Source organism: Oncorhynchus gorbuscha, linkage group LG10 (genome assembly GCF_021184085.1).
Source record: "Oncorhynchus gorbuscha isolate QuinsamMale2020 ecotype Even-year linkage group LG10, OgorEven_v1.0, whole genome shotgun sequence".
Lineage (NCBI taxonomy): Eukaryota > Metazoa > Chordata > Actinopteri > Salmoniformes > Salmonidae > Oncorhynchus > Oncorhynchus gorbuscha.
In genome coordinates, this window is record NC_060182.1 from 38524597 (window position 1) to 38552301 (window position 27705).

General features: G+C 44.3%; 1 protein-coding gene across 8 annotated transcripts; it reads left to right on the plus strand.

The window, feature by feature from the left end:
• Positions 1–435: 435 nt before the first annotated feature.
• LOC124046025 (F-actin-monooxygenase mical1-like) lies at positions 436–25755 on the plus strand. 8 transcript variants are annotated; one of them, XM_046365961.1, is made up of 26 exons: positions 436–536; positions 963–1082; positions 3082–3383; positions 3751–3958; positions 5650–5757; positions 5930–6025; positions 6214–6369; positions 6815–6915; positions 7829–8086; positions 8348–8463; positions 10095–10221; positions 10971–11058; positions 16074–16221; positions 16484–16680; positions 17935–18035; positions 18587–18649; positions 19025–19238; positions 19832–19902; positions 20147–20792; positions 20941–21159; positions 21977–22098; positions 22176–22289; positions 22582–22675; positions 22895–22988; positions 23176–23249; positions 23426–25755. In XM_046365961.1, the coding sequence occupies exons 3-26, from the start codon at positions 3126–3128 to the stop codon at positions 23632–23634; spliced, it is 3882 nt and encodes a 1293-aa protein (XP_046221917.1). In that variant the 5' UTR covers positions 436–536; positions 963–1082; positions 3082–3125; the 3' UTR covers positions 23635–25755. The 8 variants fall into 8 exon arrangements, with proteins under 8 accessions (XP_046221917.1, XP_046221911.1, XP_046221918.1 ...); XM_046365955.1 differs by having other exon boundaries at positions 437–536; positions 21974–22098; XM_046365962.1 differs by having other exon boundaries at positions 437–536; positions 20947–21159; positions 21974–22098.
• Positions 25756–27705: the final 1950 nt, after the last annotated feature.

A 27705-nucleotide genomic window follows, 5' to 3' on the forward strand; every position in this document is an offset into this window, starting at 1 on the left:
CTGTTAACAAACAACGGCTCCCTGGGTGGAGGTTGAATAAAATGCTATTTTTATCCAAAATGACAAATTGTAGCACCCAAAGAAAATAACACCTTTACACAGGACAAATGGGCACAAGGTACACTTTTAAAGAATGTCCATTTTTACATGTATCGATGTGATACCGACTCGATGTAGCCGGAGGTACACTTCGCCAAAACTCATTGCCACTCAACTCCATTGGAATGTGTAACGTGAGAATTCTCAAGTACAACCTTGGTATGGTAGTTGTTTTGTTTTTGGCAAACGAGCAAAAACACATTAGTTCACTTCAGGGAAATATGGTTAGCATCTCATACCCAATTCACTCACCTTTTCTTTCTACCTCTCTCATTTGTGCTGTGTCTACTGTTCTGCCGTCCCGCCCCTTTCCTGGCCCCAACTTTTGGCTGCTCTGTCACGTTACAGAGGCATTCAGCAGCTTGATCGTATACACCGCAACGTTTGCAGACCAGTCATTGTGGCAGACCCTTTGTCCTCAGCCGGCACGCGACAGGGTAAGACAAAAACCCTTATCCACTGTTCTCCTCAGGTAAATGTAACATCTACCTTGTCTGTCGGAAGTATAGCAATAACTTGAGCATTGCTCAAGCAGAGCAGTCTACTTCATAAGGAAAGGTTCTTCCTCACTCAAGGTTTTGTTCCTGGCCATTTCCATATTTGTCATGACAAGACTTGTTTGAGTAGAACCTCAGGAATGAAACAGACCCTAAATGGTGTGTGTTAACTTGTACCAGGCAGATGTTCTGTGCTTTGCAGGGTGCAGCATTCTTAACCACATACATCATCACAAGAGTCAAGAACAGGCAACTGTCTACTTTCTTTCTCCACCACAGCAGCCAACACTTCATTGAGGCTGTCAACTGTCTTTAGACAGTATGAACAAATACCGTTGCTCTTGTCTCTCTCTCTCTCTCTCTTAGATGAAATACTCCGGATGTTGCGAATGACACAACGTTCTGTTTGCAGATGTCTGTTGCTTAACAAAGAAGAAGGATGCCAGAATTGTCACACCTAAAATGAAGCTGAACAAACAGCCGTAGGTGTGTGACAGACTTGAATGACCGACTGGCATAAGACGACTCCGAGAAGATGAGAGGCTGGGGACAGTAGGATAGTAGGACATTCAAGTTTCACACCACCAATACTGAAAGTGACCTGCTTACATGTGTTGTATTGGACACACTTTTATTTGTTTCCTTGAGGTCTAGTGAGAGGACTTTTACCCTGACCTTTGTGCCCACATGGAAGCTGTTATTGTATTTGATAAGAGAGGATTAATCATTACCAGGCAGATATTTGTGCCCACATTTTAGTGTGGTTGTGTGCCTCTTTATACCAGCTTTATGGCAGTCACTTCGTCACTGTAAAGCTGAGTTCAAGAGCATGCATGACTGGAGAGCGGTGCATTTCTGATTTTAATGATATGGTTTTGAGGAATTATGTTCAGTCGTCTTGTCTCCAGTGACGCAATATCCTGTGTATTTTGACAGATAAAGTTCCCTTGCATATAGCTACAGTGTGACTGTTGGGCCTGGGTTGATATGATACTGCTAGATCTGACAGCTGAAGTGTTCCAACTATCAAGGCTGTGTCTGATTGTATAGCTCTGCCTGAGGCAGTGACGGAGAGGTTCAACTCTCAACCGCAATGTTGTTCTATCAATGTCCAGTATAACACTTGAGTTGTTACAGAGCAACTATATGAGGGCCAAAGAGAACTCCAGGGAAATGCTACAGTACATAGAGGGAGATCTACTGAGAGGGTGAGGGTTCTTTGTGCATAATGTACACTGTAGACTAGAGCCTGTTTTATGACCTTATTCTTAACATCCACATAATAAAGACCTGGACAATCTCGGTCCATTGAATGAATAGCTCTTCATACAGTTATGTTTGGTTGTACTGTACAGTAGCCTATATTTCTCCCACAAACGCATCTATTTTTATAGCTCTATGGCCATAAAAAGCCCTCACCCACTCTGTCCAATCGGGTTTGTGTCTGTCTGCCTCCGGTGTCTAGCAGAAGATGCTGAACATAACCAGCAAGTTACAGCGTTTGTAAATGTCATCTCAGGAAGTCATGTGTGAACAAAACATTAGTTCCAGGAAATGACTTGCCAACCCCAAATGCACTAAATGCTTGACACATACAGTAGCTTGAGTAGAGTTTGTCACCTAGTTGTTGTCACTGCTGTTAAACATTTTAGGTTGGTCTACATTTGCCTGCACATTTAAACTGGAGTTTAATGATTCTTCTGTCCATATCCGTATGTATATTTACTGCTTTTTTTTGACTGACATGTAGTGGTGGTAGTATTAGTACAGGTGTATGGAAGGAGTTCTAGTAGCAGTCTGTTTTAGTCATTGCAATGCTCAGCTATGTGATCCAAGTAAGCCCTTTTCAGATCTATTAGTATTACCGCGCCCAGAGCCAATGCTGACTAAGTGATTATTATCTAACCAGTTTAAGTAAAGAGGATAGCGACTGTATTATTTGTGGCCAGTGTGTGAAGCTAAGATTATCCCATCTGTTCAGTGTGATGTGGCCAACCACTTCTGTCTCTCTTCCCTCTAAAAGAGAAACACCGGACCAAAGATACTGTCTTATTTGTGTGTAATGTAGCGTCACTAAGTTCAGTGGTAAACACCCATCATAGCATTCAATCTTAGGGAGCTGTCATAAAGATAACGAACCTACACAGAACACATGGTTGGGGAAGTTGGCGATGACTATGACTCAGGTGGCTTTATAACCATCTAATTTTAGGGTTTTATTTTCAGACAGAGGGAATTGTCCCCAGTTGTTGTCTGTTAGTCAGACCTCTAGACCACCTCCATATATTTCCAAAGCCCAATGGCAAAAATGCATCACTTTGTTAGCTAGTCTTTATATTATAATAACTACTGTAATTGAGCTCAGTTATTTTTAGGCAGATTATTTAACATTTTCAAAAATGTGTGCCCATTTAGAGGACAACTTTAACAATATAATTTATATATTTTAGTTTTCTCATGGTGTTGGTGTTTACTTTATCCACAGTGAACATCCAAGAATCTGGAGGCACAGGTTGAGTATCCACGACCATGGTGAACCAGGACCCCACCAACCCCTCCCATGCCCTCTTTGACCAGTTTGTCCAGACCCAGACCTGTAAGGAGGTGCAGCGTACCTTCTCAGAGCTCTGCCACCACCTAGAATTGGACCCCCGGGACTACCAGAGTTTCTACACCAAGCTCAAGGAGAGGCTCAACTACTGGAAGGCCAAAGCCCTCTGGATCAAGCTGGACAAGCGGGCCCAACACCAAGACTACCAGCAGGGCAAAGTCTGTGCCAAAACCAAGGTGTGTGTTTGTATTTATTCTCATTTAAACAATGAAGAGGAATACTCAAGAAGTTATCTGAAGTAAAACACAGTTGTACAAGGAGGGTGGCTGTGTGGTGGTCTGTTAGTGTTGGCTCTCTAGTTGTGTTTAAGGTTTCAACAACAGCATCGTGTCTCTACATTGGCAGAGTACTGTCAGTGCTTTTGATACTATCAAGGTGCATTCAGCAACTGCAGAGCGTTATCCTATTTCCTTCCTTCCTCTCTATATTTATTCCTTCCCCCCCCCACTCTCTCCCCTCTTCTCTCTCACGCACCCTTTCCCTTTCCCCTCCATCTCGCTCTCTCTTTCTCCCCCCTCTGTATCTCCCTCTCTCTCTCCTCAGTGCCTGGTGCTGGGTGCAGGGCCGTGCGGGCTGAGGACAGCAATAGAGCTGGCTCTGCTGGGAGCTCAGGTGGTGGTACTGGAGAAGAGGGACTCTTTTTCCCGGAATAACGTGCTGCACCTCTGGCCTTACACCATCTGTGACCTGCGTGGGCTGGCTGCCAAGAAGTTCTATGGCAAATTCTGCACTGGGGCTCTGGATCACATCAGTATGTCTACTACTGCCATGCTATATCAACTAGATTTACTGATGTAATAATGCCAATCATATATCTTCATTCATTATGCATGACTAAATCAAACCTTATTAGGTTGATGAATCTATTACCGTGATTTTTTCACATACAGTGCCTGTGTACACTACCAGTCAATAGTTTTAGAACACCTACTCATTTAAGGGTTGTTATTTCTTTTTACCATTTTCTACGTTGTAGAATAATATTTAAGACATCAAAACTATTAAATAACATATGGAATCGTGTAGTAACCAAAGTGTTAAACAAATCCAAATGTATTTTATATTTGAGAATCTTCAAGTAGCCACCATTTGCCTTGATGACAGCTTTGCACACTCTTGGGATTCTCTCAACCAGTTTCATGAGGTAGTCACCTGGAATTCATTTCAATTAACAGGTGTGCCTTGTTAAGGCACCTTCCTTCTTCATGTGTTTGAGCCAATCAGTTGTGTTCTGACAAGGTAGGGGGATAGCCCTGTTTGGTAAAATACCAATTCCATATTATGGCAAGAACAGCTCAAATAAGCGAAGAAAAATTACAGTCCATCATTACTTTAAGGGATGAAGGTCAGTCAATACGCATACATATTTTTTTCTTCAAGTGCAGTCGTAAAAACCATCAAACACTATGATGAAACTGGCTCTCATGAGCACCTCGACAGGAAAGGAAGACCCAGAGTTACCTCTGCTGCAGGGGATACGTACATTAGAGTTACCAGCCTCAGAAATTGCAGCACAAATAAATGTTTCACAGAATTCAATTAACAGACGCATCTCAACATCAACTGTTCAGAGGAAACTGTGTGAATCAGGCCTTCATGGTCAAATTATTGCAAAGAAACCACTACTAAACGACACCAGAAAGAAGAAGAAGAGACCGGTGGAAAAGTCCAAATTGGTTGTTTTTGGTTCCAACCGCTGTAAAAGCATGGAGCAGGAGGTGTTATGGTGTGGGGGTGCTTTGATGGGGACACTCAGTGATTTATTTAGAATTCAAGGCACACTTAACCAGCATGGCTACCACAGCATTCTGCAGCGATACACCATCCCATCTGGTTTTTGCTTAGTGGGACTATCATCTGTTTTTCAATAGGACAATGACCCAAAACACACCTCCTGGCTGTGTAAGGGCTATTTGACCAAGAAGGAGAGTGATGGAGTGCTGCATCAGATGACCTGGTCTCCACAGTCACCCGACCTCAACACAATTGAGATGGTTTGGGATGAGTTGAACCTCAGAGTGAAGGAAAAGCAGCAAACAAGTGCTCAGCATGTGTGCTAACTCATTCAAGACTGTTGGAAAAGCATTCCAGGTGAAGCTGGTTGAGAGAATGCCAAGAGTGTGCAAAGCTGTCATCAAGGCAAAGGGTGGCTATTTGAAGAATCTCAAATCTAAAAAATATTTTGATTTGTTTAACACTTTTTTTTTTGGTTACTACATGATTCCATGTGTGTTATTTAATAGTGTTGATGTCTTCACTATTATTCTACAATGTATAAAATAGTAAAAAAATAAAGATAAACCCTTGAAAGATCAGGTGTTCTCAAACTTTTGACTGGTAGTGTGTATCCGTATCGTCAGTCAACTGTTTGGATTGAAGAGGATTGTTTTAATTCCCGGTGTGACAATATCATACATCTTTCTATGTGTCTGTATCCTTCAGGCATCCGTCAGCTCCAGCTGATACTGCTGAAGGTGTCTCTCCTCCTGGGGGTGGAGGTTAACACTGGGGTGGAATTCAAAGGCTTCGTGGAGCCCTCAGAAGCCACGGGTACTTCTAGACTCCCCTCTATTCCCTCCCTGTATTAGATAAATAAAATACTAGCTATTTGCATGGCTGTAAAAGCTTGTAGGGCAGTTGAAATAATCTGCCCAGAATCCTGTGTGGTAATAGACCTTAATGCTATGCTCTCTCTGTGGTTCCCTATGGCTCACTCCATCAGGCTGGATGGCCAAGCTGTCTCCTGATGATCACCCTGCTGGGAAGTTCCAATTTGATGTCTTCATCTCTGCAGGAGGAGGGCGCTTTGTCCCTGATGGTGAGGAGTGAGGACACACTCACACGCTGTCATCCTGTTGCACATACTGTACGCACTTAGAAAACAAAGAATGTAGCCGGACACTCAAGCTCCGATACAATTGATTCATTAAACTGAAACACTCAATTATATGCATCTGAATTCAGACTGCATGTGCTTCTCCTCGATATGCATGTCTTTCTCCCCAGGCTTCAGGTGGAAGGAGCTGCGAGGAAAGCTGGCCATCGGCATCACATGTAACTTCATCAACCATCACTCAGCAGCCGAGGCCCAGGTGGCAGAGATCAGTGGTGTGGCCCGCATCTACAACCAGAAGTTCTTCCAGGACCTGCTCACAGAGGAAGGTAGGATTCTATTCTATGACTCTGGTTTGGGTCTAGTGAGTGCCAACACTTCTACTGTTGGACGCTAACGTTTCAGCGATCGTGGATCAGGATAAAGAATATTGCACAGTCTGGGCATGGTGACAATTATGGCGACAGAGAAGGTGTGGACAGTGGAGAGTGCTGTCTTTTTAATCTGTGTCCCTCTTCCTCTTGTAAATGTCATTTGAATTGATGCTATCGTCTGTGATGCAATCCTCCTGTTCTACTTCTCTTGTGCTCTCGTGCTGTTTCCCTTGTCCTGTCATTGTCTTGTTCTTAGTTTATCTCACTCATTCATTTCATTCTCTCTCTTTCAGTCATTTCGTTTTTGATCTCTCTCTCTTTCTCTCTCTCTTTCCATATCTCCATCACCCTCTCTCGCTCTCTTTCTCTCTCCTCTCTATCTCTCCCACCCTCCCTCCAGGTATTGATCTGGAGAACATAGTCTACTATAAAGACGCCACCCACTACTTTGTCATGACTGCCAAGAAGAAGAGCCTGTTAAAGATGGGGGTCATTAAACAGGTGAGGGAACCACATCATTACAACCAGCAGCAGCAGCTCCACACTAGGCCTCTAGAGGGCTTTTAACAATACTGAGACAAACTGGCCCAAGCCTGGATCCCAACATAGTCCTCCCCAAACAAGCTGGGGGCTTTTCCTGATCTTTGGGATTAGCCGCTAATAAACCGTGTTAATGTAATTGATGTCTATGCAGCACAGGGTCTGCTCACTCTCGCTCCCTCTTGTCACACTAGTGGTCTGGAATGACAAAGCCAGATCCTCTTGTTTTGTCCTCAATGATTAGAGTCCACTCTGCCTGTTATCAAAATAGAGACTTTCCCCTGTCTCATCTGTTATAGTTCAGTTGCCAAGATGGGAGATGTTCTGCTGAGTAACTGTTTAGTATTTCTGTTGCGCTGAAGCTATAATCATTCTATATATTTGCGCATGATTATGGAGGGTTGGTATTTGAGTAATTCTTGTCACTGTTCCACTTTGTTTAAAGATGCTGACTCAGTGTCGGCTTGCTTCTCTATGTGGAGCATATAATGCTTGGCGAGACTACGTGGGAGGATTATATCCATTGTTTTCACATAAAGCTACATCTAGATTCTAGTCCGTGATAGACAGCTCTCTGATGTATGTCACCACCACCTCAGTGCTTGAATTATGCCGGTCTGCATCAGTAGTACAGACTCAGCTTCTCCAATGTTCTATTGCTTGAGTATCAGAACCCCTTATATAAGAACACCAGTACTGTAAAATTAGAATGAGTACTGGCCTCTAAAATTCTTACTGAAACCTTTATCATTCCACTTCAAGCACTGACCAGCCCCAATGTGTTCCCCATAGTTCTCCATTTGTATTTTTGTTTGAATTAATTATATGGTGTCCCCTCTGTGACCACCTCAATTATGTTCCCTCTTGTCTCCAGGACTTCAGTGACGCCAATCAGCTCCTGGGCCAGGCCAACGTGGACCAGGACGCCTTGTTGCGTTACGCCCACGGCGCTGCCCACTTCTCCACAGACCGCCGCCTGCCCAACATGCAGTTTGCCCTGAACCACGCTGGCCAGCCTGACGTGGCCATGTTTGACTTCACCTGTATGCACCGTGCTGAGAACGCCTCGCTGGTCAGGGAGAGGAAAGGAAAGAAACTACTCATAGGCCTGGTCGGAGACTGCCTGGTGGAGGTGAGAGGTCATGGACATGTGATGGATGATGACCTTGTTCTAAAATGTCTAACATATTCATGGTTTCTATATATATATTCATGGTATCTATATCACATACTGTATATACATTCAGTTATACACACAATGATACACTGATTGTACTTTATACACAGTCCTCACTTAGGAAATGGAGTATAAAAACATCTCGGGGTATAACAGTGTCTACATACAATTATCTGTTGTCATACAGCACTATTCTGAAAGTGTATGTGTCCGCAGCCGTTCTGGCCTCTGGGAACAGGTATTGCCCGTGGGTTTCTGGCTGCCTTCGACACAGCGTGGATGGTCAGGAGCTGGGGCAAGGGAAAACCACACCTGGAAGTCGTTGCTGAACGGTAACCAAGCTTTTTCTATATGATCATAAACACCACCTCAAAAATCATGTGCCCATCCCTTTTTGTTGTTACTGTATCGAAGGGGTTTACCCTGGCCGGGCCTTTCAGAGAAAACTCTCCAACTGGTAATACCACTCTAGGCTTTTAACTGTTTTTCCTCACAACATTCTTTTGAACATCCATTACTTCACAAGCAGCTGCTTAAAAAAAATCTTCCTGGTGTCGTGTCTTTGGCTATGCCGGATTAAGTGATATGACATGCTATTCTATAAAATATTTTATCCGTAATTAATATTACCTGATTGAGCTAATCATGTATATGTAATTAACTAGAGAGTCGGGGCACCACGAAATAATATTTATAGAGCTGTTATCTTCCGAATAAACTCTTAAAGACCTAGTAATATTTCACATCAATAGCAGTCAATATTAATCGTCACCTTAATTCATCTGAAAGTTGTAAATTCTTGGTTATCTGCACGAACCCTGGCTAACAAGTTGAATCAGCAATACAAAATTGGGTTTAATTATTTATTTACTAAATACCTAACTAATCACACAGAATTACACATACACATAATTAATCATAACTTGATAACAAATTACGTCATAAAGGAAAATGTCCCTGGCGGGTGAAACAGATATGACAGCTGTTTACACAAAAGAAAAGGGGCTCGGTTTGAGTGAAAGAGCGGGAAGACTGAGGGACACAGGGAGAAGCTGTGCTATCGTAAATACAGTATCTTATGTATTCTAAATTACCGGCCATTTCGAAAAGGAAAATGCAATAAATATTTACTCTGAGCTGCACTTCGGTAGGTTGATGGTAGATGGAAGGCCGTGTTGCCCAACCGAGTCCTTTGTCCTTTGAAGAATGTCTCTGCTGGTAAATTACATACGTTGTAGTAACGTCGTTGTGTGGTAGACGGAATACTCTGTCTGTTCCTTCCTAACCTGATGTTGGCTTCGTTCTGTAGTTATTATCTGAACCATTCTGACTGTCGTCCTCACATTCTCGGAACAGGAGGTTATATTGTCGTCAAGGCTTTATATAGGAAGGGAGAAAAGTGGTGTGTTTCATAGTTTACAATCTATGTCTCTTCACGTGGGCGGGCCACTGAGTCGGGCCCAATTCTCACATTTTAGAAGCTAAAATCACATTTCATCCCATCACTAATAATTTCATATTCAAACATTTAAATTGAACAACAATTCCATGTGAATCCGATAACTCTAATGTGTAGACTTTACACTGTAGCGTTTGTCATCTTATCATTGATGAGAATGTCTCAGATGACAACCGAACTGACATCATATTCATTAAGTACCACTGCATATGTTCAATTGGTCGGATTACCAGAGCATAGTTAATTTCCCCCCACCTTCTGATGTTACCAGAATCTCTATGTTAACCAAGGGGTTAGCAAATGTAACATCAGTAGGGTAGAGAGAGGAAAAAGGGGGGGAAGAGGTATTTATGACTGTCATAAACCTACCCCCAGGCCAACCTCATGACACTGAACAAACCCATCAATCTTCTGTTCCTTTGGAGCTGCTGCTTCTTCAGTTCTACACTGAGCTTCTGAGGGATAAGTGTTTCTAGGAGATGTCTTTCCCTCTGACTGAAATAGGGAGAGTATCTACCAGCTCCTGTCCCAGACCACGCCAGAGAACATCAGTAAAAACTACAGTGCCTTTAGCATAGACCCGGCTACACGCTACCAGCACGTCAACCTCAACTCCATCAAGGCCAACCAGGTCAGAAACACACAAATATTATCTATTACATTATAGTCCTTCTATATCTATGGTCAGCGCAGACTCAAAGCTCCATTGATGCCTGATTCACAATAGTGGACAAACCTGAAAGACACTGTGCTGGCTTGGATTTTTTTTCTTTTCAACATGGTTCCAGCAATTATAGTGGATGCGTAACCAGGCCAGCTCAGTAAAGTTTGGTTCAGGTTGGTTCGATGGGGTGAAAAGGGTATAACTGTCTCACTGTATCAGTGCTAGCAAAGTGAATAGATATGGTGCTGAGTAACATTGTAAACACATTGTGAATTATATCAGTGCTGCTCTACCATTTTGGGTTGATATTTCCCAGAGTATACATGTGTTGCCAGGAAACTGCTCTGTTGGTGTGTGAAGTGTTGAGCCGGCTAGGAAATGCTTTTTGATTTCCCCCACTAGAGGAGTATTGATCTGAAAGGCTTTAGTTTTCACAAACTACCAGATCAATTACACTGCATCAAACCAAACCCCAGCTTTCTGCATTTGAGTACCAGCTTTATGAAGCCTACTGTGTTCTTAGCCTGGTCCTAGATCTGTTTGTGCTGTATATCCAACTCCTATTGCCCTTGCTTGACAATGACCGTAGGAGTTGGCAAGACAGCACAAGCATATCTGGGACCAGGCTACGATGTTCTGGCTCTAGTATAAAATTAGACTCAAATCAAGTACTATGTTGTTTATTATGATTCTCTCTCTTTGCATGCATTCCAAAGTTGCAACATCTGTATGATGTTGAAGACCATATTGATTTGGGCCAACCAACCAAGAAGCAGAAAGGCAGGTTGTCTCACCTGCGACAAGGTTTGTCTAGCTTCACTTTACTAAAGCAGTAACGCATGAAGGGAGCATGGGCATGATTCATTTTTTGTTTGGGCACGATTGTGCTGGGCAATTCCACGATAACGGAATTACACTTTGACTCAGTTTTTTCCACTTTAAATGTATGCCAAACAAAAACCTTTTGATCTTAATGTTTTACAAAGCATACAACTGTATGCACAAAGACTACTTTTAACCATTTCCACTGGAGAATTTAAAAAATGAACTTATGTTTTTATTTCACCTTTATTTAACCAGGTAGGCTTGTTGAGAACAAGTTCTCATTTACAACTGCGACCTGGCCAAGATAAAGCATAGCAGTGTGAACAGACAGCAACACAGAGTTACACATGGAGTAAACAATAAACAAGTCAATAACACAGTATTTGTTTGTTAAAAAAGTCTATATACATTGTGTGCAAAAGGCATGAGGAGGTAGGCGAATAATTACATTTAACATTTACATTTAAGTCATTTAGCAGACGCTCTTATCCAGAGCGACTTACAAATTGGTGCATTCACCTTATGACATCCAGTGGGACAGTCACTTAACAATAGTGCATCTAAAACTTAGGGGGGGGGTGGGGTGAGAGGGATTACTTAACCTATCCTAGGTATTCCTTAAAGAGGTGGGGTTTCAGGTGTCTCCGGAAGGTGGTGATTGACTCCGCTGTCCTGGCGTCGTGAGGGAGTTTGTTCCACCATTGGGGGGGCCAGGGCAGCGAACAGTTTTGACTGGGCTGAGCGGGAGCTGTACTTCCTCAGTGGTAGGGAGGCGAGCAGGCCAGAGGTGGATGAACGCAGTGCCCTTGTTTGGGTGTAGGGCCTGATCAGAGCCTGGAGGTACTGAGGTGCCGTTCCCCTCACAGCTCCGTAGGCAAGCACCATGGTCTTGTAGCGGATGCGAGCTTCAACTGGAAGCCAGTGGAGAGAACGGAGGAGCGGGGTGACGTGAGAGAACTTGGGAAGGTTGAACACCAGACGGGCTGCGGCGTTCTGGATGAGTTGAAGGGGTTTAATGGCACAGGCAGGGAGCCCAGCCAACAGCGAGTTGCAGTAATCCAGACGGGAGATGACAAGTGCCTGGATTAGGACCTGCGCCGCTTCCTGTGTGAGGCAGGGTCGTACTCTGCGGATGTTGTAGAGCATGAACCTACAGGAACGGGCCACCGCCTTGATGTTAGTTGAGAACGACAGGGTGTTGTCCAGGATCACGCCAAGGTTCTTGGCGCTCTGGGAGGAGGACACAATGGAGTTGTCGACCGTGATGGCGAGATCATGGAACGGGCAGTCCTTCCCCGGGAGGAAGAGCAGCTCCGTCTTGCCGAGGTTCAGCTTGAGGTGGTGATCCGTCATCCACACTGATATGTCTGCCAGACATGCAGAGATGCGATTCGCCACCTGGTCATCAGAAGGGGGAAAGGAGAAGATTAATTGTGTGTCGTCTGCATAGCAATGATAAGAGAGACCATGTGAGGTTATGACAGAGCCAAGTGACTTGGTGTATAGCGAGAATAGGAGAGGGCCAAGAACAGAGCCCTGGGGGACACCAGTGGTGAGAGCGCGTGGTGAGGAGACAGATTCTCGCCACGCCACCTGGTAGGAGCGACCTGTCAGGTAGGACGCAATCCAAGCGTGGGCCGCGCCGGAGATGCCCAACTCGGAGAGGGTGGAGAGGAGGATCTGATGGTTCACAGTATCGAAGGCAGCCGATAGATCTAGAAGGATGAGAGCAGAGGAGAGAGAGTTAGCTTTAGCAGTGCGGAGCGCCTCCGTGATACAGAGGAGAGCAGTCTCAGTTGAATGACTAGTCTTGAAACCTGACTGATTTGGATCAAGAAGGTCATTCAGAGAGAGATAGCGGGAGAGCTGGCCAAGGACGGCACGTTCAAGAGTTTTGGAGAGAAAAGAAAGAAGGGATACTGGTCTGTAATTGTTGACATCGGAGGGATCGAGTGTAGGTTTTTTCAGAAGGGGTGCAACTCTCGCTCTCTTGAAGACGGAAGGGACGTAGCCAACGGTCAGGGATGAGTTGATGAGCGAGGTGAGGTAAGGGAGAAGGTCTCCGGAAATGGTCTGGAGAAGAGAGGAGGGGATAGGGTCAAGCGGGCAGGTTGTTGGGCGGCCGGCCGTCACAAGACGCGAGATTTCATCTGGAGAGAGAGGGGAGAAAGAGGTCAGAGCACAGGGTAGGGCAGTGTGAGCAGAACCAGCGGTGTCGTTTGACTTAGCAAACGAGGATCGGATGTCGTCGACCTTCTTTTCAAAATGGTTGACGAAGTCATCTGCAGAGAGGGAGGAGGGGGGGGGCGGAGGATTCAGGAGGGAGGAGAAGGTGGCAAAGAGCTTCCTAGGGTTAGAGGCAGATGCTTGGAATTTAGCGTGGTAGAAAGTGGCTTTAGCAGCAGAGACAGAGGAGGAAAATGTAGAGAGGAGGGAGTGAAAGGATGCCAGGTCCGCAGGGAGGCGAGTTTTCCTCCATTTCCGCTCGGCTGCCCGGAGCCCTGTTCTGTGAGCTCGCAATGAGTCATCGAGCCACGGAGCGGGAGGGAGGACCGAGCCGGCCTGGAGGATAGGGGACATAGAGAGTCAAGGGATGCAGAGAGGGAGGAGAGGAGGGTTGAGGAGGCAGAATCAGGAGATAGGTGGGAGAAGGTTTGAGCGGAGGGAAGAGATGATAGGATGGAAGAGGAGAGAGTAGCGGGGGAGAGAGAGCGAAGGTTGGGACGGCGCGATACCATCCGAGTAGGGGCAGTGTGGGAGGTGTTGGATGAGAGCGAGAGGGAAAAGGATACAAGGCAGTGGTCGGAGACTTGGAGGGGAGTTGCAGTGAGGTTAGTGGAAGAACAGCATCTAGTAAAGATGAGGTCGAGCGTATTGCCTGCCTTGTGAGTAGGGGGGAAGGTGAGAGGGTGAGGTCAAAGAGGAGAGGAGTGGAAAGAAGGAGGCAGAGAGGAAAGAGTCAAAGGTAGACGTGGGGAGGTTAAAGTCGCCCAGAACTGTGAGAGGTGAGCCGTCCTCAGGAAAGGAGCTTATCAAGGCATCAAGCTCATTGATGAACTCTCCGAGGGAACCTGGAGGGCGATAAATGATAAGGATGTTAAGCTTGAAAGGGCTAGTAACTGTGACAGCATGGAATTCAAAGGAGGCGATAGACAGATGGGTAAGGGGAGAAAGAGAGAATGACCACTTGGGAGAGATGAGGATCCCGGTGCCACCACCCCGCTGACCAGACGCTCTCGGGGTGTGCGAGAACACGTGGGCGGACGAAGAGAGAGCAGTAGGAGTAGCAGTGTTGTCTGTGGTGATCCATGTTTCCGTCAGTGCCAAGAAGTCGAGGGACTGGAGGGAGGCATAGGCTGAGATGAACTCTGCCTTGTTGACCGCAGATTGGCAGTTCCAGAGGCTACCGGAGACCTGGAACTCCACGTGGGTCGTGCGCGCTGGGACCACCAGAGTAGGGTGGCCGCGGCCACGCGGTGTGGAGCGTTTGTATGGTCTGTGCAGAGAGGAGAGAACAGGGATAAACAGACACATAGTTGACAGGCTACAGAAGAGGCTACGCTAATGCAAAGGAGATTGGAATGACAAGTGGACTACACGTCTCGAATGTTCAGAAAGTTAAGCTACGTAGCAAGAATCTTATTGACTAAAATGATTAAAATGATACAGTACTGCTGAAGTAGGCCAGCTGGCAGTGGGTGCGTTGTTGACACTACACTAATCAAGTCGTTCCGTTGAGTGTAATAGTTTCTGCAGTGTTGCTATTCGGGGGCTAGCAGGCTAGCTAGCAGTGTTGTTTAAATTACAATTAAATTACAATTTAGCAGATTAACACTGGAGTGATAAATGAGTGATAAATGATCAGATGGTCATGTGCAGGTAGAGATACTGGTGTGCAAAAGAGCAGAAAAGTAAGTAAATAAATAAAAACAGTATGGGGATGAGGTAGGTAAATTAGGTGGGCTATTTACCGATGGACTATGTACAGCTGCAGCGATCGATTAGCTGCTCAGATAGCAGATGTTTAAAGTTGGTGAAGGAGAGAAGTCTCCAACTTCAACGATTTTTGCAATTCGTTCAAGTCACAGGCAGCAGAGAACTGGAAGGAAAGGCGGCCGAATGAGGTGTTTGCTTTAGGGATGATCAGTGAGATACACCTGCTGGAGTGCGTGCTACGGGTGGGTGTTACCATTGTGACCAGTGAACTGAGATAAGGCGGAGCTTTACCTAGCATGGACTTGTAGATGACCTGGAGCCAGTGGGTCTGGCGATGAATATGTAGCGAGGGCCAGCCGACTAGAGCATACAGGTCGCAGTGGTGGGTGGTATAAGGTGCTTTAGTAACAAAGTGGATGGCACTGTGATAAACTGCATCCAGTTTGCTGAGTAGAGTATTGGAAGCCATTTTGTTGATAACATCGCCGAAGTCGGGGATCGGTAGGATAGTCAGTTTTACTAGGGTTAGTTTGGCGGTAGCAGGTGACCCAACTGTGGTTTGTGACTATTATGATTTCCTATTCAGTTGCAGTAATTCCGTTACAGATTTTTGTCGTAATTCTGTAATGGAATTGACAAGTTTTAATAGAGCTGCAATATGTAACTTATTGGGAGACCTGACCAAATGCACATAGAAATGTGAGTTATAGATCTGCTATTCTCATTGAAAGCAAGTTTAAGAAGCAGTAGATCTGTTCTATGTGCGTTATTGCATTCTTAAGTTTAGTTTTTGCTGTCTTTTACTTTCAGTTTTGTACACCCGCTTTAAACATCTGAAAATACAATATTTTTGGTTATGGAAAGCCATTTCACAGTGGTTTAGATGGTACAATGATTCTCTACACTATACTTGCTTGTTTTGTCATTAAACTGAAATTAGGCGAACTATTAGAATTTTAACAACCAGGAAATGGCGGAGCGATTCCTGCGTAGTGTAAGCCTACTGAGCATGCGTTCTAAATCCTAATGCAGTGTTCTTATGTGTGTTCATGGCCCAGATTCGGTTGGAGCTTTTGAGGAGCTGTTGAAGTGGTGCCAGCAGCACACGGCAGGGTACGACAGGGTGAAGGTGAAGGATCTGACCCAGTCCTGGAGGTCTGGCCTGGCCTTGTGTGCCCTCATCAACACCTTCAGACCCCATCTTATGTGAGTCTGTGGGCTTTATAAGGGGACAATTCAACTTATACACCACAAATGTAGCAAATGCACAAGTAGTACCGCAGGAGGAAAGACTACCCGTGAGTCTACAGTAAAATGTCATTTGTCTGAGAGGCTTTTCCAATTTCAAATTATTCTAATTCCATGCTACTACCTGTCCAATAAGAAAGCAAACGTTTGTTCTATGGTGTGCCCTACCGAACATGGCCCTGGTCAACACAGTAACTATCCCTCACCTGTCCCTCCACAGTGACATGTCCTCTCTGAAGGAGTCTGATTCGGTCCACAACAACCAGCTGGCCTTCAGCCTCCTGGAGGAAGAGCTGGGCATCCCTCCCATCATATCAGCCAGTGACATGGCCACCAAGGAACAGATAGACAAGCTCTCCATGGTGCTCTACCTCACACAGATCCACGATGCCTTCAACGAAAGGACGCCCACTAGAGGTAAGCATCAGGGCAATGGTTGTCAGACATGTTACGTACAGTAATTAGCGCCGTGATTGTTTGGTTACTTGTAGCCTTGACGCCAGCCACCTTGAACAAGAAAGTGTTGTTGAGGTCTGCTATCACGAGACTAGATGATGTATATTTGTAGAATGTTACTGTGACATTGTTATCTCGACATTATGCATAGTTGTATTCATTACATAAAGGTGTTTTTCTTGTGCTTAATTTCTAAAAATGCTGGACCAAATTTCAGCAGTTTTCAATATCAACCATATCAAATAGCCTACTATTAGTGAAAGCGATTGAATCTGGACCTATGTTTGCTGTTTAGACAGTGCATAGCTTATGTAACCCCCATTTGTACAACCTTGGGCCCAGGTGTTTTTCTCTATGAAATGTGTTTTGTGTTGATAAGGAGGGAGAGGGCTGTCATTGTCCCTTTAAGAGCATTACCCAGCATTCCACTGGTTAGAGTAGCTGGGTCTGTGCTCATAACCAGCCCTGATTGACTGTCAGGGTTGTGCTGCTCTCCTGCGCTCAGTCGGTAAGCCAGGCAGCAGTCAAAGCAAACGGCACAGCAGCCCGTGAGGAAATGGCTTGTCAGGCTTGGGTGGGACTAGCCTCGGCGTCATCTAAATGATATCTAATATTCCTGCTGTGAGGAAGAAGGATTTTCCCGGTCTGTTTTTGCTGCCGGGGGTATTTCTGGTAAATACTAGCAGAGTGTGTGGCAGAGATATTTTCAGTGGTGATCCAGCATTTGGAGGCAGGCTTGGAGAGAGGGTGTGACTTGCTCCGCTTGCCTTGTCGCTGTGATGCCGTAGGTAGCATAACAGTAGCTCTCTGTAGGGGAATCGGCTGTCTGGCTTGCACACAGATGCGCATGCACGAGGGACATGTCCTGTCTGTCACCGGGCGCTTACACAGGAGTTTTCTCAGGGGGATTGACAAGTTGAATTTAATTACATCTTCTACAAAGCCTTGTTTTCAACAGCAGTGTGGAGAAGCTGGATGTGTAATATAAAATGACTTGACAGGATTTTTACATAAGAGAGATTGGTAGAGGAAAAAGCCAGAACACATTGTTTATGTACAAGAAGCTGTGCACATTTTTAAAATGCAGGTTTCTCTGCTGTAGGGAGGGACTCGGGACAACACAGTGGGGTTAGGTTAGTGCCTGTGAAACGTGTGTGTTCTGGCAGAACAGGGACAGTATGAAACTGAAGCCGGAGTGCGTTTGTGTGTCTGCAGCAGAACCTCCGAGCCTTCTCCTGACACCGTCGAAGACCCTGTCATTTCAGGCTGTGTTCTTCCTCAACAAGCTCAAGCACAACTCTCTGCAAAGACGCAAGGTAAGGCTCAGGCAATCAGCTGCATGTTGTCACTGCGACTGGTCAGCTGTTTACTCAATACAGTATCAGGGATAGCGCGCAAAAAAAAACACATTTGTCTGTCGGGTAAAATGGAGAGTAGGCCAACCTCAAGTTCACATCGACTGTCAATCTTTTTCATGCAACTCCCCGCTGTCATTAACGATTTACTTACAGTAACATCAGAGTTCTCTAGATAGGAACCTTGAATTCACATGCCCAGCCATTTTGGTTTTGGTTCTCGTAATTATGCTTTGATTCATTCATTGTACGTTCATTGTCAACAGTTAAACAATGTGTTTTAGTCATAATTTGCTTGTTTTAGTTCGTTATTATAACTAATACCATACTACAGAACACTTACAGTAGATGTTTACCTTTGTTGGCCTTTTCCAAAATCAGCTGTAATAGCAAAGACACCTTTCAAGCATGTAAGATAATATCTAAAGCATTGTTCATTTTGACATCATCCATTATTCATTTGCATATTTTAAACCAAAAACTGTCATGTGACTGTTTTATCTTTTACACAGGAGAGACTGGCAGCCGAGACAGAAGAAAAAGATAAAAGGATGAGGATGGGAGATGAGGAAGATGTGAGTAGTGTCTAGAATACAAATGCTATCCTCATTACCATAGGCTCCCATGCAGCGCTAACCTTTTGCTGTGTGATGGATGTATCTGCAGACTTCAGGGCTACTCCAACTGCGATTCTATACAATGTTTCCGTGCTATGTGATTGAACTACTGACATCACTGGCGGTTGTTCCTCTCTTTGGTTACTACTGTGGTATAACTCCTAGGGTACAGACCTTTGTAATAATTGTTGAACACGCCAGATTTGTCATTTTGAGTCGTTCGTCTTTCTTTGGCCTTCAGGACTATTGTTAAATCATAAGCACTTGTTTGTGTGCTAAGTTATTGAAGTACTGTTCAAATATGATTGTTGGTCTCAATTTCTTTGCTCTCAGCCTGTAGCCCCTTTCTCAGCCCCTGAGGTGACCCCTGACCCTGAACTAAGCCCGACGTCAATGAACAATGAGGAGTGTTACTTCTGCGGCCAGCGGGTCTATGTGCTAGAAAGGATCAGCACTGAGGGCAAGTTCTTCCACCGTAGCTGCTTCACCTGCCAGCAGTGTGGCACCACCCTCAGACTTGGCAGATATACATTTAACCAGCACACGGGTGAGTGAGCATGACAACTTCTTCTACCGCTGAGTGCCAGTCTGTTTGTGCTAATCATGCTAATTCCTTAGCATGCTGATGAATTCCAAGGAGGTGACCTGATAGCGTAGACTGGCACTCAGTCTCGTGGGATATCTGCTGGGTCCTAATGAGCCCCTTTGAATATTTTTGTTACAAGCGCAACATCATGTTACTATGCAAGTAGGACTTCCATGGTCGTTATGTACTCAAGTGTGGAAAAAATGTTCTCTGTGACATGTTATGTTCTGTCTTCTGAAATGTTGTCTGCTCACAAAGACGCAGCAAGCTACTCCCTCTTTGGACAATATAGAAACAGAATATAGTTATTTCTGGTGCAACAGCTTCCATACCTGTAGTAAGTTAAATCCTCCAAGGCAAGGAACCTACATCCGGATGATAAATACAGCACAGTTTAATTTATTTATGCACCATATGAAAAATGAATGAAAGATACCCTTTTTACGTGTTTTGTGGTTCATGTGAAAAGGAGAACGGGTTGTCAAGTAGCATCTCTTAACATGCACCAGATCCAGAGTCTGTTCAAGCTGTTGTTTTCCCTCTTGTGCCCTCAGGGAAGTTCTACTGTGAGCTGCACTCTGAACAGCTAGAGATAGAGAACAGGGAACAATCCCCATCCGTTAAGGTGGGTCTCTCTGTTCTGAGTTTGAGCAGATGGGAAATTAAACCGTTCTGTTGCATACCATGTTGCCAGCTTGTGGCTCAGCTTGTCTGTACAGAACAGTTAAGGACAGCCAGTGGGTAGAAGTAGTACATTGGCGTTGAGTCACAAGACTTGTTCATTTCCAACAGGGCAGTATACCATAACCATTCATTTACAGAGGAATGTTTCATCACAACAATGCTTCTTTCATTTCTTTCCCTTCTAGGATACCATCGGAGGTCACGAGGAGGAGAGAGGTGTGAATTTGATCTCCAGTGAAGACCCCTCACCTTGTCCCTCTGAGGACGATGAGTACTATCTAGACTCGGGTCCTCCTAAACCCATGGAGCCTCTGCATCCTCCGAGTCAGGAAGACCCCAGTAGCAAACAGCTTAACCCTGTAGAGGAGCACCCTGTCTCACCAAAACCACCCATAGACGTTTTCACAAAGAACGTTTTTGAGGACTGTGAGGTGGAGGAAGAGGGGAAGGAGGGGGGTGAGGATGCCCCCTCGGATTCTCTGACCCCTGTCCCAAAACCTCGACACTCTCGCTCGTCAATCCCAAGCCCTCAGGCCTCCCCTCCTGTACCCAAACCACGCACCGTCCTCCTCACCCCAAAAGGGGACACGTCACCAGCCCATGTAGGGGAGAAGGGGTCCCCCAGGGCAGAAAGAGAAAAAGGGACTCCCAAGGCGGCCCCTGACTCCAGGCCGAAGCCATCCATGCGGAAGCTGCAGCTGACCGACGAGGAGAAGAACCACCTAGTTAACTTGAGCTTCAGCCTGGACTCTGACTCGGAGACACCCGGTTCTTCCTCCTGCTCCTCTTCCTCAGCCACAGCAGGGGGTCCCTGCCCAGCCAAACCCACAGGTATCTTTCTCTTTCCTGACCTTTTCTTTGTTTAGTCTCTTCTATTGTTTTAACTGTTTAAAAATGTTGCGATTTTAAATGGGAGTGTGAACTATGTTTAAAATGGCCCAGTCGAAAGCTGGAAGGGTTTAATAAAGTGTGATTTGAGGTGCAGACGGCCAGGAGGAGGAGGGCTACTGGAGTGGGGGCCCTGGGTCGGGGGGACATATATGGGAGCACAGGAACCGCCGCTGCTTCAGGAGGAAAGAGGAACCAGCGGAGGGCAAGGGTCAGCACGCCAGGGTCCGCTCCAAGTTCTCCCCATGGAACTTGTCCTCTCCTCGGCTGGGGAGGGACCAACGCTTCAGCGTCCTCAACAGCCACCCAGGTAAAGACCCTAGTGGGGTGTGGATTTACTGTCTCGGCCATAGAGATCCTATTAAATTACTGGAGGGGATATGTCATAAAACCTCAAAGTTCCAGAATGGGGTGAAAATGGCCGCCACTTTGGTCAGGGAGTAATCCAAACCAGTGTAATTGGAAAGAATGGCAGTAGCGGCGTAATCCTGATTTTTATTCTGCAGGAAAATAGAGTACGGCATGTGATTATATCAGAAGTTGTGAAGTACAATTACTGTCATCCTAAAATATTGTAATAATAATATAAATAGTTCAAATGGATTTTCATACCCAATTTCTGTATAATTATGTTTTCTTGGAAAGCAGCGAGGGCTATTCTACGTGATACTATATCAGTACTTGTTGCATTTACAACGTGTATGTGTGTGTATATGTATATATATATATATATAGACAGTTTTAGAGGGAGGAATGATTACATAAATTAATTAATATATATATATTAATTCATTTATGTAATCATTCCTCCCTCTAAAACTGTCTGGCTAGCTAGCCAACAAACATGCACTGCCAATAAATTATTCAAATTCATTATTTTACACTATCATATCACAGCACTGGCAAAACTGGTTAACCAACACCCTGATCAAAATGGCTGACCTTTATCCCATCATAAGAAGTTCCATGTCCATTTTAGTATTCTGATTCCTAATTATATGGTGTCAGTATGACAACATCTTTATACCTATCAATTATTTATTTATATGGCAAACAGCAGTTATTAATAGCCATGTTCTTCATATCTATTCTGAATGAATAATTGTATATCTTTAACTTCAAAGAAGTACACCATGGCCACAGTGTATCTGAGGAAGATTGTGCTGATGATGATGATGATGATGACGAGGAGGAGGATGATGAGTTGGATATGTTTGCACCAGATGGCTTGGATTTATATGATGATAAGGTAAGGAGTGGGACTTGTCTGGCTGGCATATTAAGTCCATAGACATTGCACTCACACACACTCTCCGTGGTCTCTAGTTCCAGACCATCCCTTCAGACCCTGTGGAGGCTGAGAAACTGGAGCTGTTGAAGATGAGGACGTTGGATCGACGGGCCAAGACGTGTGAGATGCAGCGCTTCCACAAAGCACAGGTCAGTTCACTGTACTGAGATTTTCCAGTAAAGCATGGGATTGTGTTTACTAGAGAGAACATTAATTGTTGCAAAAGGTTTTTGCTCTGGTGCACCCTACTGAATACTGCACAGGTCTGTTCACTGTCTGAACAGGACAGTCTGCTGATGCCAGATCAGAACAGCTCTACATTGGGATGGTTAGTCTTAACACTGGACCTGCCAGTATTGAGTCTTGCTGCTTGTCTAGTGTTTTCTGCTTTAAAGCTCATCTTATTGCATGCTTGTGACCCCCCCCCCCCCCTCCACCCAGTCTATTCAGAGACGCCTGGAGGAGATTGAGGTGACGTTTAAAGAGCTGGAGGATAAAGGTGTGGTGTTGGAGCAGGTACTCCGAGGAGAGGAAGGTGCGACCCCACCCTGACCCTTTCATTTGATCTAGCGAACCATAGCACAGTACTTTGAACATCACTTGTCTTGCAAAGATTTGCCTTTTCATCTTTTATCCTGTGATGCTCGGATGGACGTCTGTAGAGCGAAACATTGGCATTTGGCAAACTTTAGGGATCAAAGAACTCCTTGAGTCTCTCCCCCCCCCCCCATCATGTCTTCTCATTCTCCCACAGGCAGTGGCGGTTCCCCTGAGATGATCGACCAGTGGATCCATCTGGTCCACCAGAAGAACGCCTTGGTCTCTGAGGAGTCAGACCTCATGGTGGCGTGAGTGTACAACTTTTCAATACATTTCCATACATTATACAGAGTGTGGTGTGAGTCACTAGCTGAAGTAGCCAGTGGGGGACAGAGAAGCAGACTGCACGCTCCTGACAAAGTTGTTATTGTGTTCAACATAAGGGGGGGGGGGGGCACTTCTATTCAACTCTTTTCTGTTTCCTCTGCCCCTCAGGTCTCGACAGCTGGAGTTGGAGGACAAACAGAGCATGCTGGAGATGGAGCTCAGACAATACATGGAGCTGGATGGTATGTTTCTCTACAAAAAGACTGGATCGTTGCATTTGTCTCACTGATAGCGTTGTTGAAAGCTCACTTATTGGGAGGAGCAAGAGAGGGAGCGGAAAGGCTTTTTGTTCAGCTCCTGTGCAAAGTTTGACGTGTGTCCGTAAAATCCCCTTCTATCGTGTCCGTGTCCACCCCAGACTCTGAGAAGACGGCGGCGCAGCAGGCAGAAGAGGACCGTGTGCTACAGGAGATGCTGGAGGTGGTTGACATGAGGAACTCTCTGGTGTCCTTCCTGGACGAGAAGCGACTCAAGGAGATCGAGAGTGACAAGCAGCAGGCCACCTCGCTGCTAGAGGCCAAGAGACACTCCACAGCCTCAGCAGGGGCACAGGTGCACTGGGCGTGAGGGTGACACACACACACATACATATATATATATCTATATCTCTGCTAAAATGAAGGAAACACTTGAGTAAATGAGGGATGCAAAGTATATTGAAAGCAGGTGCGTGGTTCTTTAGTTAATTAAGCAATTAACATCCCATCGTGCTTAGTGTCATGCATAAAAATGCCCAGTTGCCCATTATTTTGGCTACCATGGCTAGAAGAGATCTCCGTGACTTTGATAGAGGAGTCTCAAAGGAGCCTAGGGGGTTTAAAGTGTGTGTCTGTCACCAGATCTCAACCCAATTGAACACTTCTGGAGCGGTGCCTGAGACTGTTTTCCATCAACAAAACACTAAATGATGGAATTTCTCGTATAGTAGTTTCTCGTATAATAGTTCCAGACACTTGTAGAATCTATGCCAAGGCGCATTGAAATTGTTCTGGCTCATGGTGGCCCAACGCCATATTAAGACACTTATGATGGTGTTTCCTTTATTTTGGCAGTACATGCCTGTATTAATACATATGTACAGGTATACATACACACTTAAATGTATTTAAAGAGAATATTGCTGCTTACAGACGCACACGCATGATCTTACATTTGCAAAGCCAAAGATGTATTGGTGAAGGTATTTCTTCAGAAGTGTTGTGCTCTGTGTTGAGCCGCAGTGTACTGTCCGACTCCAGATGTATAACACAGAAACTGGTCTAGAAATATGTGGCTTACAATCTGGATGCATCCTGGCCTGTTCCCACTGGCCATACATCTCCAGTGAAGGCAGTCCTGCCCCAACAGCAGCCCCAGAATAAAGAGACCCCCACAGCCAGCTGAACTCGCACCAACCTGACTAACTGCTGACTGCAGTACTGCTAACTGCAGTACAAAGCCAAGGAGTTGAACGGTCACAGGTTCTTAACACAGGGTTAATATATTCTGTTGTGTAAAATGCCTCTTTTTTTGTTGTTGTTGCGTAACCCTGGATGAGTGAGTTCTGCTAAGCACCACGGTAATGTCCCAATTCTACTTTTGTATACTGTATAAATTGACATAATTAGATATATTACAACAATTTGTTGTTTGAGAATTGCGTGGTCCATAACAATTCAATATTATTAAATATGTTAAATATGAGATTATTTACTATTATTTAAAATTAAAGTTATTCCTTTTTATTATTTTTTGCACTTTCAGTGACTCATGTTGTGGATTGTTTTGCATGTTACATTTATAGTTCATGTTTAGTCTCAGGGGTTAACCAGTGCACTCCTCTAGGAATCGTTGTTTGATGGAGGTCACTAATTGGATGTGTAAGGCTGTACTAAGGCTGCAATACACAGGCAGCCCAATTTGAATTGTTCTTTTGACCACTCACAGCAGATCTGATTGGTCGAAAGACCAATTGGTGAAGAATAAGATCAAAATTGGGCAGCCTGTCTAAATGCAGCTTTTAGTGTATGGGTGAAATACATTCTGAAGTGACAGGCTACTTTCTGACACTAGATTTATCATTTGCTAATCTCTAAGTATAATTGTATAGCCAAGGGTAAATGTTGTTAGTCAGACCCAGCCTTATGTATCCTCCAGTGTTGATTGCCTCCGTTGTGCTGCCGGGACAGTACTTTGCAGAATATAAAATAAAGACCCTGCACTGTCATCTAATTTTATGACTTTTAAGGACATCCTCATATATACGTATTGGATTTTTTTTTAGTGTATGTCTTGTCCCATGTTGTTTTGATGCTGTTCCTAATGGTTACCACTAGAGAGCATACCTACCCTGTTTGGCTGCATTGCATTAGTGGAAACCAAGACTTTGGTCATGGCAGATCTGATTGTAGTAAGATATTTTAGTTGTGACCGGGACAATTTTAGCTAACCCTCTTCCTAACCTTAACCTCATTCTCCTAACCTGTTACGAAAAGTTGCTTCTGCTAGTCAAAACCGACACATCTGCCCTAAAAACAGTCTTGGTTTCCACTGTGATACAGCCCATGTTTAACAGAGTTAATAGACACATGATTCACGTGACTTCACAAATTGCCCGTGAACTGCAATAGGTTCAGCAAGAAGTGTTTAATTGTAATCTAGATTATTCTGCACAGGATTGACTAAATAAATACTCAGAATAAAGAAGTAGTCTTGTTTCACTGCAAATTGAACTTGCTCAGTGATGCCTGCTAGCAATGCAAAACAACTATATATCTAACCTCTTGGAAATAACCTGAATATAATTCTGAAAGTAATAAAATACACAGTGATGTGTTTGCAATTTCATTGCTGAAGCACTTATGTGATGTCCAATACACCATTCTGCTACTAGGCTGCAGTTGTGCAATAGTTGCAGGGGGAGATCATCCATATCGATTGACTTTGATCCTGCTCATCAGGACAGATATGGGCCAGCATTTCTATGCAGCTCACTGTCATTACATCTAAGTTGAGATGTGCTATTAGCAAGCCTCTGTTATTAAGCTTATAGCTGCTGTCACCATATCCATCGCATGAGGGTTGGCACCAGGGGCTTGGGCCCTGGTGGGCACAGGCCCACCCAATGGGGAGCCCAATCAGATTGAGATTATTATTTTTTGTTTAAATGTTATTGCTCTATTTGTCAGTGTTACAAATGGGACATTATTTCTCTTTTTACCTAAGCACAGTACTTGACTTGAGTAGGAGCTCACCAGAACTGAGTAGCGGCACCTACATTTTTTTTTCTGCTCGAGTTCCTGCACCTCATAGAATATTGAGTTCCTAAATATAAACGGTACCGGCACCTACATCTTTTCAGTCCAAGTCGAGCACTGGCATAAACATTCATACACCCATAGGGAGGGGGGTGGGACATAAATTGACAATAATACATTTTATTTTGCAGATGCCTTGTAGGACACTCAAGGACATCTTACAGAAAATATAGTGCTGTAATAAAATATATTAGGCCTATGTAATGAATATGAATTATTTACCAGGAAAAATAAATACATTGTTTAAAAAAAAATAATAATAATAGGCGGGTTCTGGCACGTGTGTCACTTCGCACTGATACCATGTGCAGTAAACAGTACCTATCGCTGTGTAGGCTATTCACCTTTAGCTAAAACTCGCTAGCCAAAACAAGTAAAATGGCCAAACAAAGCACACTGTTAATTTTATTTTCAGGAGACCTTGATGTTGGAGCATTTGCCAATTTATTTGATATCAGTGATTTCGCCATGAAGGGCCTCCAGTTTCCTCGGCAGAAAATTGCACTCTGCTTGCATTTTGACTCCTAAAGTGGTCTCAACTAATAAAAGTTGTGATCACTGTACTAGTCTATATAGGCTATGGCCTATTATTATCTATATTAGCATACTGTAAGGCTATAATTTAAGTTTCCTTTGATGGTGTTTAATATGCAGCTTGTAATCTAATGCAAATCTGATCTACTTTGATTGGCCTCCATGCCAATGATTAACATTAGAAAAGCCTTATGTAACATTTAGAATACGAAAAAAATGTATTCAAGTCTTTAAGAATTTATTAATAAAAAAATTCAAATGGAAAAAAATGTAATACTTTTAGTTGAAATATATTAGTGCTTTAAGGGTTGCGAGGGCAGGTGGGGATTTTTTTAAAATTGGATTTATTTCAACTTTATTTAACCAGGTAGGCCAGTTGAGAACAAGTTCTCATTTAAAACTGCGACCTGGCCAAGATAAAGAAAAGCAGTGTGACAAACAACAACAGAGTTGCACATGGAATAAACAAATGTACAGTCAATAACACAATAGAAAAGTCTATATACAGTGTGTGCAAATGGTGTAAGGAGGTAAGGCAATAAATAGGCCAATAGTAGCAAAGTAATTACAATTTAGCAAAATTAACACTGGAGTGATAGATGTGCAGTTGATGATGTGCAAGTAGAAATACTGGTGTGCAAAAGAGCACAAAAGTAAATAAAACAATATGGAGATGAGGTAGATCGTTGGATGGGCTATTTACAGATAGGCTATGGACAGCTGCAGTGATCGGTAAGCTGCACAGATAGCTGATGTTTAAAGTTAGTGAGGGAGATATAGTCTCCAACTTCAGCGATTTTTGCAATTC